The 12,132-nt window shown below is 43.7% G+C and overlaps 1 protein-coding gene across 1 annotated transcript in view; it reads right to left on the minus strand.

The window, feature by feature from the left end:
* Positions 1-1,970: 1,970 nt before the first annotated feature.
* Positions 1,971-12,132, minus strand: part of LOC307057997 (solute carrier family 23 member 1-like) — a gene marked incomplete at both ends in the record, with an annotated part of 50,615 nt that continues 40,453 nt past the window's right edge. The window contains 4 exons of the mRNA XM_079711312.1: positions 1,971-2,230; positions 3,536-3,631; positions 4,795-4,903; positions 5,301-5,465. Of these exons, the coding sequence (XP_079567438.1) occupies positions 1,971-2,230; positions 3,536-3,631; positions 4,795-4,903; positions 5,301-5,465 (630 nt within the window). The remainder of the gene's footprint in view (positions 2,231-3,535; positions 3,632-4,794; positions 4,904-5,300; positions 5,466-12,132) is intronic.

The raw sequence follows: 12,132 nt of genomic DNA on the forward strand, positions 1-12,132 counted from the left end.
AGGAGGGGTGAAGGAGGGCGGGCAGTCTCCAGTTCTGAATGCTCGCAGCCCAGGTTGCCCCTGCCTCAGCCTTGCAGGATGTTTTGGAGTGGGCTGTCCTGAAAGCATTTTGATGGTTGTAGTTTCTGATTATTATAAAGTATTTAAGAGGAGTGTGGCCCCATGTCAGTCTTTCAGGGTTGTTTGGTATGAGGTGCTGGCCTGCTGCAGGGCACACACCTGCTCCCACTGTGCTCCTATTCAGGGGGTAACGGATGCACCCGAGGCCCAGGCCACGAGCCTTTCAAGAACAGGACAGGCAGGATCTGTCCCATGACACCGGGTACTTGCAGCACACCTGGGTTCAGGGCATTGTTTTGATAGGTTCTAGAGAGTTCTGGAGCCCACCACACATCCGGCATGTTCTGGGAGCCCAGGAGCAGTGTTGACCTCAACCCTGTGCTCCAGGACATCAAGGTAGAATCAGCTACATCTGCTTCTTCTGATAATAAAGACTCCTGAATGGAGTCCAAGCCAGATCCCACAGTGTTCTGAGTGCTTTCTGGTGAGGCCCCTGGGCAAAGAGTACATAAATGTCCCTGGGCCTGTACACTGGGTGTGATGGTTAATTTTATGTCAACGTGGCTAGGCCATGGTACCCAAGTATTTGGTCAAACATTATTCCAGGTGTTTCTATGAAGGTATTTTTTTTAGAAGAGATTAACATTTAAATCACTAGAGCTTGAGTAAAGCAGATTACCCTCCATAGTGTGGGTGGGCCTCATCCAATCAGTTGAAGGACTGAATAGACCAAAAGATCGACCTCCCCCAGGAAGAGGGAATTCTGCCAGTGACTGCCTTCAGACTCCAGCTGTAACTCTTCCCAGCCTGCTGGTCTACCCTGCAGACTTTGGACTTGCCAGCCTCCACAATCACATGAGTCCATTCCTTAAGTCAATCTCTCTCTCTCTCTCTCTCCCCGCCCTTCCCTCCCGCCACCCCCATATATGTATGTGTGTGTACACATGTATATATCTCTCTGCAGACATGTATGTGTATACACACACCCACACCCCCGATTGGCTCTGTTTCTCTAGAGAATCTTGACTAATCCACTGAGGATGCAGAGAGAACAGGTTCGCCTGGCTCTTTACAGTTTACATATCATAACAACAGTGACCGCCTGGAGGGGTGGGATGGGGAGGGTGGGAGGGAGGGAGATGCATGAGGGAGGGGATGTGGGAACAGATGTATATGTATGACTGATTCACTTTGTTATAAAGCAGAAACTAATAAAAAAAAAAAAAAAAAAAAAAAAAAAAAAAAAAAAAACAACAGTGGCTCTGCTCCACTGAAGGCCTCTCAAATGCTTTGACTGTTTAATGTCCCTGTGAGAACCTGACATGCAGGTTAAGTCTTAGGATCCAAACCTGGTCCTGACTCCACAGTGCCAGGGCCCACAGCCTCACTATACCATCTGACCCCAAGGACTGGTGCTGGGGCTGTGCAGGGATTGTAGCTTTGCTGGCCCTTCAGTGTTTACAAATGGTGGGGGCCTGGCAGGGAGGGTCCTGGAAGAGGAAGCGTCTGGAAGAGAAGGGCCCGCAGGGGCTGGCAGGGCCTCCAGCCTCTTTGGGGAGGAAGAGAACTGTTCCCGTCACCTTTCAGCAAACAGCCCCATCTCCGTCCCCTGCCCCACGCAAAGCCTCTTCCTCCCGATGCATCAAAATACTGCCAAGAGGACTGGTTTACACTGGAGACGGGAGGGCTGGAGCACAGTGGAAGGAAGCAGCTTGAGGCCAGACCTCGGTGACTAAGTGACTGGGTGAAAGCACGCTTGTCATGGTCTTAATCTAATACTTATTTGGCTGCCACCACGTGCGGGGTGCAGAGGTACTCGAGAGGGCAGGGTCCCCCCATACTCGGGTGGGGAGCTCAGCACCCTGGGTAGGGCGATAGTGAAGGCTCTGGGACGTGCAGAAGGAGCGTTCTCACATCCTGGTGTCTGTGGCGCCCTTGGGCTGCTCTTCTGAGGGGTCCCGGGAGCAGAGCGTCAGCTGGCTCACCCCCACCTCACCTCTCCCACCGCATGCCAGCCTGGGCCAGAAGGGGAGGCACCGGGTGCAGGAGGATGCGCAGAACCTGGTGCCGATCCCCCAGGGGAGGCTGTAGACCTCCGAGATCTTCGTAGTCTCCTCAGACTTCTCCTGGATTTGATTCCACGCCAGGAGGCCTCTCTCCTCCAGGCTTCCTAATGGGAGACAGCAAGCAGTCAAGCCTGGGCCCTGAGGTAGGGGGCGGAAGCCTCTGGCGCCCCCTGCAGGCACTCACGAGGCCTCGTCTCAGTGCCCTTCACCTGCCAGCAGCCCCTCCTCCTCCTCCTCCAAGCCCATCCCAAGAATCAGCTCAGCTCAACTCAGCTCATCATCAGGTGTTCCCTGAGCTCCGGGGTACGACCTTCTATGAACCACTGTTCTTTCCTCATCTTCCGGAGCGGACCTTTCTACATTTCAGCGTTTCTGGAATGCAGATGCATTTAACATTTGGTGGAGAGAAGAAATGTGGGAAACAGAATACCACGAAGCAGGAGCTATCACAGAGGTCCTTTCAAGGGGCCGTGGGAGGATCAAGAGGGAGCACGGAAAGCCATCAGTGAGGGCAGCTCTGCACTCTTCACCTCAGCGCTCATGGGTTTCGTTTGCTCATCATCACACTTACTTCCCTGTATTGTAATGGTCTGTTGTCGTGTCTCTCTCCCCTATTAGCCTGTGAGTTTCTAGAAGGCAGGGGGGCATGTCTTGCAGCCCTTTGTATCCTCAATACAGAGCACCTGGAACACAGTGTACTTGCTGTGGTTTTTATGGGAATACGAATAAATGAACACATGCGTTCTCTCCCTAATGAACTAGACGGCAGGCTCTAAGAGAGCTGGGGCTATGTGTTTTGCTTTTTGCTTCCAGTGTATTTCTCACCTTAGAGTCCTTTTATGGGCTGAATTGTGTTCCCCCCCACACAAAAAAATGTTATAGCCCTAACCCCACAAACCTCAGAATGTGACTGTATTTGGAGATAGAATCTTTAAAGTGGTGATTTAGTTAAAGACGTAAAGACGAGGTCTTTAGGGTGGGCCCTAATTTAATCTGACTGGTATCTTTACAAGAAGAGGAGATTAGGATGCACAGAGAGACACCAGAGATGCACACACAGGAAGGAAAGGCCATCCATCTGCAAGTCAAGGAGAGAGGCCCCAGGAGAAACCAATCCTGCCAACACCTTGTTCTTGGACTTCTAGCCTCTGGAACTGTGAGGAAATACATTTCGGTTGTTTAAGCCTCCTAGTCTGTGGCATTTTGCGATGGTAGTCCTAGAAAGCTAGTACAGGCCCATACACCCCACCCAGATGCAGGGCCCATACACCCCACCCAGATGCAGGGCCCACTCAGGGTATGCTGTGGCCAGTCTTACATGAGAATTGGGGCTAGAGAAGCAATGTGGGTGACCCAAATGCTGACCATCTACCCAAACTGCCAGCTTACAGAGCAAAGGTGAGCCCTACCAGGGATGGTATTGTCCAGTAGAAAGCCCAGAAATCCACCAACAAACATGCCCGTGGTCAGCAGCACCTGGATGACCTGGTCCAACTGCAGAATCCCTAGAGTGAAGACAGAAGTGACAGGGACTAAAAAATGGGCAGAGGATCTGAATAGAGATTTTTCCAAAGAAGATATACAGATGGCCAGTAGGTACATGAAAGGTGTTCAACATCACTAATCATCAGGGAAATGCAAATCAAAATCACAGTGAGATATCATCTCACACCTGTTTGGCTTTTACCAAAAAGATAAGAACTAGGAAGTGTTGGCAAGGGTGTGGAGAAAAGGAGCCCTTGTGCACTGTTGGCGGGAATGTAAATTAGTGCAGCGCTATGGAAAACAGTATGGAGGTTCCTCAAAAAATTAAAAATAGAACTACCATATGACCCAGTAATTCCACTCCTTGTTATTTATCCAAAGAAAATGAAAACACTAACTCAAAAAGATATATGCACAGCCACCTTCACTGCAGCATTATTTACAAGAGCCAAGATATGGAAACAACCTAAGTGTTCATCAATGGATGAATGACTAAAAAAAATGAGGTATATATTTACAATGGATATTATTTAGCCATAAAATCTGGCTATTTGCAACAACATGGATGGAACTTGAGAACATTATGCTTTGGCATAAATCAGATAGAGAAAGACAAGTACTGTATGATCTCACTTATTATATATAGACTGTTAAAAAAAAAAACTCATAGAAAAAGAGGTCAGATTTGTGGTTACCAGAAGCAGGGGGTGTGAGGAGGAGGAATTGGAGGAAGGTGATCAAAAGGTACACACTTCTGGTTATAAGATAAATAAGTACGAGGGATGGAATGTACAACATGACGACTATGGTTAACACTGCTGTATGATATATAGAAAAGTTGGTAAGAGAGTAGATCCTAAGAGTCCTCATGACAAGGAGAAAATTTTTTTTCCCATTTCTTTTTATTGTGTCTATATGAGGAGATGGGTGTTAACTAGACTTATTATGGTAGTTGTTTCACAATATATGTATGTCAAACCTTTATGCCGTATACCTGGGACTCATACAGTGATGTATGTCAATTATATCTCAATAGAACTGGAAATAAATAAGTCATGGTGATGTAATGTACAGCATGGTGACTACAGTTAAATTTTTTAAAAAGTGACAGGAATTCCCAGGGACCAGGGACCCCACCAGCTCTGCCCCTGGAGTGGTCACAGTCTAGAGGATGGAGAATCACCTGTGTGGAGCCTCTCCGGGTTCTTGTTCACCCAGCTGGGAACAGCAAGCCCACAGTAGATGGAGAAGCCAAAGACAAAGATGTTTCTGGATGAGTTCATGTCCACGTACTGCAGGAGAGAGGCCCCCACGGCAGAGCCGGAACGATCAGTACCTGTATTGCACGTCAGTCAAACACCCGCCCAGCCAGCCCACCCCCTGCCACTTGAGACTGGAGGGGGAAGTTGGGCTCAGAGGGCACACGTTCTCAGCCAAGTCCCGACTTCCACTTGACCCTGGGAGCTGAGTGGTCTGGGTAATCCAATTCAAACTGATGCAGTTTTGTTTTTCAGAAATTTGAGTGCTTCTGGTTATTTCTTTCTCCCATTTGGGGCCAGTGCGGTTTCTGGGACTGAGGATTCCCTTCCCCTCCTCCCTTGTCCCCACCCTGTTCCATTCGTCTCCATCCGCATGGGCTCCTTTCAGGAGATGCAATGCTGCTGCTTTCCTAAGGGTGCCTTGCCTCACCTGAAGGTTGGAAATCCCCACGGCAGTGATGACCCCAAACATCACCAGGAACATGCCTCCGATCACAGGGGTTGGGATGGTGGCAAACGCAGCCCCGATCTTCCCAAATATGCCCATCAGGAGCAGCACGCAGCCCGCAGCGACAATCACCATCCTGCTCCCTACCTGCAGCACTCAGGGAGATGGGGGAGAGATGAGGAGCTCAGCACCAGCTGGGCCACACACCCTCAGGCCTCTGCCCTGCTCCTGGGGGAGACACAAACAATGGCTCCAGGGGACCCACAGGAGCAGCATCGACTGACCCAGAAATGGCCCCCCTCTACTCCCACATGGTGCTGGCAAAAGCATGAAGGTGTGACCTTGGGTCCCAGCCTCTGCCCTCACCTCTCCTCTCTGCTGCTCTCATACATGTCTTCAAGTCCTGACTCCAATGCTGCTTCTCTAGGCAGACTTTATAGTGAGGCAAGAAGTCTCTCTTGGGAGGGAGTGGCCCAATGCTTAAGAATGGGGTTTGAGAGCCAATCCCAACTCTGCCTCTAACTAGCTGTACGGCTTCACGCAAGTTACCTAACCTCTCAAAATGTCAGCCTCCAAATTTACCAGGTGGGATTAATAATACTTACTTCACAATCTCATTTTAGGAGGCCAGCATTACCTTGATACCAAAGCCAGATAAGGACAGAAAAGAAAAGAAAGTACTGTGTGGGTTCACTTATATGCAGATTTTTTCCAGCAGTAAATACTGAAGTACTAAACAATCCATGATAAGTTGAATCTGTGAATGTGGAACCACAGATATGATGGAACCATGGATATGGAGGGACCACGTGTACAGAGGTCCAACTATAAGTTATACGCGGATTTTCGACTGCAAGGAGGGTTGGTGCCCCTAACCCCACCCCACTCCCCATATTGTTCAAGGGTCAACTGTACAGACCAATATCCCTGATGAATATAGATGCAAAAACTATCAACAAAATGTTAGCAAACCAAATTTAACAGTACATTAAAAGGATCATACACCGTGATCAACTGGGACTTATCCCTGGGATGCAGGGATGTCTCAACATGTGCAAATCAATAAATGTGATACACCACATTAATAGAATGAAAGATAAAAACATATGGTCATCTCAATACACACAGAAAAAGCATTGGACAAAATCCAACATCCTTTCAGGATAAAAAAAACTTTCAACAAATTAAATATAGAAGGAATGCACCTCAACACAATAAAGGCAATATACAAGAAGCCCACAACTAACATCATACTCAATGCTGAAAGGTTGGAAGCTTTTCTTCTAAGATCAGAAACAAGACAAGGGTGACAACTCTCACCACTCCTATTCAACATATTACTGGAAGTCATAGCCATAACAATCAGGTTAGATAAAGAAATAAAAGGTATCCAAATCAGAAAGGGAGAAGTAAAATTATCTTTATTTGCAGATGATATGATCTTATATATAGAAAATCCTAAAGACTCTACCAAGAAGTTGTTACAACTAATCAATGAATTCAGTAAAGTTGCAGGATACAAAATCAACATACAGAAATCAGCTGCATTTTTCTACACTAACAATAAAACATCTGAAAAAGAAATAAAACAATCCCATTCACAATAGCATCAAAGACAATGAAGTACTTAAGAATGAATCTAAACAAGGAGGTGAAAAATATAAGACTGATGAAAGAAACTGAAGAAGACACAAATAAATGGAAAGGTATCCCATGTCATGACTGGAAGAATTAATATTGTAAAAATGTCCATACTACCCTAAACCATCTACAGATTCAATGCAATCCCTATCAAATTTCCAATGGCATTTTTCACAGAAGTAGAAAAAAAACCCTAAAATGCTTATGTAACCACAAAAGACATCAAATATCCAAAGCAATCCTGAAAAGGAAAAATAGAAAAAAAGCTGGAGGGATCACACTTCCTGATTTCAAACTATACTGCAAAACTATAGTAATCAAAACACTATGGTACTGGCATAAACATAGACACATAGGCCAATGGAACAGAACTGAGAGCCCACAAATAAACCCATGCATATATGGTCAACTAATACTTGACAAGGGAGCCATGAAAACTCAATGGGGAAAGGATAGTATCTTCAATAAATAGTGTTGGGAAAACTGGATAACCACATGCAGAAAACTGAAATTGAAGCATTATCTTAACACCGCTCACAAAATTTAACTGAAAATGGATTAAATACTTAAATGTAAAACTGGAAACTGCAAAACTCCTAGAAGAAAACACAGGGAAGCTTCTTGACATTGGTCTTGGCAATGATTTTTTAGGATATGACACCAAAAGCACAAGCAAAAATAGTGAAAATCAGGAACTTCCCTGGTGATCCAGTGAGTTAGACTATGTGCTCCCAGTGCAGGGGGCCTGGGTTCGATCCCTGGTCAGGGAACTAGATCCCACAGGCATGCCACAACTAAGAAGTCCGCATCCTGCAACAAAGATCTCTCATGCCGCAATTAAGACACAGCTCAGCCAAAAATAAATAAATAGATATAAATCTTTTTTTAAAAAAAGTGAAAACCAAAAGTGGGACTACATTAAACTAAAAAGCTTTTGTACAGCAAAAGAAACAATCAACAAAATGAAAAAGCAACCTATTAAATGGGAGAAAATATTTGCAAACTGTATATTGGATAAGTGTTTAATATCTAAAATATATAAAGAACTCATACAATTCAATAACAACAACAAACAATTTTAAAATGGGCAGAGGAACTGAATAGACATTTTTTTTCCAAAGAAGACATACAAATGGCCAACAGGTACATGAAAAGATGCTCAACATCACTAATCATCAGAGAAATGCAAATCAAAACCACAATGAGATGTCACCTCACACCTGTTAGAATGGCTATCATCAAAAAGGCACAAGGTAACAAGTGCTGACAAGGATGTGGAGAAATGGGAATCCTGTGCACTGCTGGTGGGAATGTAAATTGGTGCAGCCACTATGAAAAATGGTATGGAGATTCCTCAAAAAGTTAAAAATAGAACTACCATATGATCCAGCAATTCCACTTCTGGGATTATCCAAAGAAAATGAAAACACTAACTCAAAAAAATATATGCACCCTCCACCACCATGTTCATTGCACCATTATTTACAATAGCCAAGGTATGGAAACAATCTAAGTGTCTGTCAACAGATGAATGGATAAAGAAGACGGGGTATATACAATGAAATATTATTAAGCCATAAAAAAGAATGAAATCTTGCCATTTGTGACAACACGGATGGACCTTGAGGGCATTACGTTAAGTAAAGTAAGTCAAACAGAGAAAAACAAATACTGTATAGTATCATTTACATGTGGACTCTAAAAAAGCTAAACTTGTAGAAGTAAAGAGTAGAATGGTGGTTACCAGGGGCTGCTGGGTGGGGGAAATGGGATGTTCAGCAAAGAGTACAAACTTTCAGTTAGAAGATGAACAAGTTCTGGGGACCTAATGCACAGCATGGTGATTATAGTTAACAAAAATGTATACTTCAAAGTTACTTAGTAGATCTTAAATGTTCTCACCACAAAAAAGAAATGGTAATTATGTAATGTGATAGAGGTGTTAGCTAATGGTGGTAATCATATTGCAATATATAAGTGTATCAAATAAACACATTGTACACCTAAATTTACACAATGTTATATGCCAAGTGTATCTCAATAAACCTAGGGGAGGGAATTGATGTGCCTGGGGCACAGTGATGCAGGGTGAGAGACAGGAGATGGGATGGAAAGCAAGGAAGGGACTCTGTCATGAAGTACTTTAAGGGCCAGGGAAAGGAGTTACAATAAATTCCAAAGACAAAGCATCAACAAAACGTAGTATATACATGCAATGGAATATTCTTCAGCCTTAAAAAGGAAATAAATTCTGACACCTGCACAACTTGGACGAAACTTGGACATTAAGTGAAATAAGCCACCCAGAAAAAGACAAATACTGTATGAGTCCACTTATATAAGGTACCTAGAGCAGTCAAATTCATAGAGACAGAAAGTAGAACGGTGGTTGCTAGGGGCTGGGAGAGGGGGGAAGAAGGAGTTGTTGTTCAATTGGCACAGATTTCAGTTTTGCAAGAGAAAAGGGTTCGAAGATTGGTTGCACAACAATTTGGATGTACTTAACTCTACCGAACTATGCATTTAGAAATGGTTAAGAGGCTAAATTTATGTTACATGTAGTTTGCTACAATTAAAAATAATAAATCCAAAGGCAAAGGAGACTCAGTAGAGTTGTGTCAAGCAGGGTAGTGACGTGATGTGATTGACATTTCAAAAAGTTCCCTCTAGGAACCCTCCTACACTGTTGGTGGGAATGTAAATTGGTGCAGCCCCTATGGAAAACAGTATGGAGGTTTCTCAAAAAAACTGAAAACAGAGTTGACATACGATCCAGCAATCCCACTCCTAGGCATATATCTGGACAAAACTCTAATTTGAAAAGATATATGCACCCTTATGTTCACAGCAGCACTATTCACAATAGCCAAGACATGGAAACAACCTAAATGTCCATTAACAGATGAATGGATAAAGATGTGGTGCGTATATACAATGGAATATTACTCAGCCATTAAAAAGGGTAGCGTTATTTGCAACAACATGGATGGACCTAGAGATTATCATACTAAGTGAAGTAAGTAAGACAGAGAAAGACAAATACCCTGTGATATCACTTATATGTGGAATCTAAAATAGGACACAAATGAACTTATCTACCAAAGAGAAACAGACTCACAGACATAGAGAACAGACTTGTGGTTGCCAAGGGGGAGCAGGTGTCGGGGAGGGATGGATTGGGAGTTTGGGATTAGCAGATGCAAACGATTACATATAGAATGGATAAACAACAAGGTCCTACTGTATAGCACAGGGAACTACATTCAATATCCTGTGATAAACCATAATGGAAAGAATATGAAAAATAATGTTATATAAAACTGAATCACTTTGTTGTATAGCAGAAATTAGCACAACATTGTAAATCAACTATACTTCAATAAAATAAGTTTTTTTAAAAGTTCCCTCTGTAAGTCACTTCATTATTATTAATTGATACATTTTCTTAATTAGGACAAATTAGATTTTCTCAACAAGCAATTATCATGGATTATGTGTAAACTATGATTCCTCCTTCATCTATCTGGAGGTTCTTAAGATACAAAACAGAGACAAGGCTCCTCCCCATGGTATTATACAGCATTAACTGGTCCAAAATCAAGGATCAGTTGTGCTAGAGTCACTACTAATTGTTATCACCTGGTTTGCATAGGGTTTCTCAAGCAGCTAGGAGTTTGGGAATGCTAAAGAAGTACATTTCACCCGCTTAGAGCAGCTATTAGATCTGGAAATAAAAAGTTTCTACAAAGGTTTAAAAAAAAAAAACACTCTGCTGTGAAGATTATGGGCTCTGGTCCACATCCCATCCCAGTGCCAAGCACACACAGCTGTCACATGCTGGACAGTAATGACTGTTGTGCTAGTCAAGGGTTGTATCTGGGGTTTGAGCGACAGCTACCAGTGAGACAAAAATGACCTCTGACCTGGAAGCATTCAGCCTCATCCTCAAAAGCTGGAGTTGTGCTGCAAATGTCTGAATATCCCATCATGAGTCTATTATCAATGAATGTGTTTAGGTAGTTCTTGAACCTCTTCTCATGCATTTGTTTCTACTCCCAGTCCTTAAAAGATACTCTAGTGTAGTTTCAGTTTTGCAAGATGAAAAAGTTCTGGAGATCTGTTGCATAGCAATGTGAATACACTGAATACTACTGAACTGTACACAAAAATAATTAAGATGGTAGATTTTATGTTATGTGTCTTTCACCACAATTTAAGCATTTTTTAAAGATACTCTAGTGTCAACAACTTGAAGTCCATTAATGCAGCAATAAAGTAGCAGATTCAGCCTTTGCTTATTTTTCTTTCCAGTTTAAGAGCTAATTTATTTTTTTTTTTTTTTATTTTTTTTTTTTGTGGTACACGGGCCTCTCACTGTTGTGGCCTCTCCCGCTGCGGAGCACAGGCTCCGGACGCGCAGGCCCAGCGGCCATGGCCCATGGGCCCAGCCGCTCCGCGGCATGTGGGATCCTCCCAGACCGGGGCACGAACCCGTGTCCCCTGCATTGGCAGGCGGACTCTCAACCACTGCGCCACCAGGGAAGCCCAAGAGCTAATTTATTTAACTTATTTCATTAGAAGACAAGTGATAGGAATTAACCACATCAAAATAACTTTTTTTGTTTACAACCCTAGCAATGAACCATGGCTTTGTGGGAACAAAGGCATGAATCTAAGCACAATAGATCAACCTGTCAGGTTCAACCAACACCCTTTGGATATGCTAATGGTCTCATAAAGATGGCAGGTCATCCCCAATCCTACTACCACAGAATTTATCATGCAGCCCTGGGCGTCTTTTGGTCTCAGGATTCACATCTGGGCTGGGAGCCATGACACCCTAGAGAAGTGATGGGAGATCTTTGGCCTTCAGCCTGATTTCTCCTGACTGACCAGGAGAGAACCAAGAATAGGTCAGAGCCCATGAATGCAGATGCAACACGGGGCCACAAGGGGGAGGTGTGAGTCCAGACCAGAGTTAATCGGTCTGCTGGATTTGTAGCCTGTTTGGTGTCTATGTATCTTTTCTTGCCTGCTCTTTCCCTCTCCTGTAAAGGGTCTTAATTTGGAAATGATACATCAAAAATTTTTTTGTTCTGTTTATTGAATATAATTTTCTGTTCTGCATGAGATATCTTCCCTTCAGCAAGAAAAATATTTGCTGCTTTATACT

This window comes from Hyperoodon ampullatus (genome assembly GCF_949752795.1).
Source record: "Hyperoodon ampullatus genome assembly, chromosome: 9".
Taxonomy (NCBI): domain Eukaryota; kingdom Metazoa; phylum Chordata; class Mammalia; order Artiodactyla; family Ziphiidae; genus Hyperoodon; species Hyperoodon ampullatus.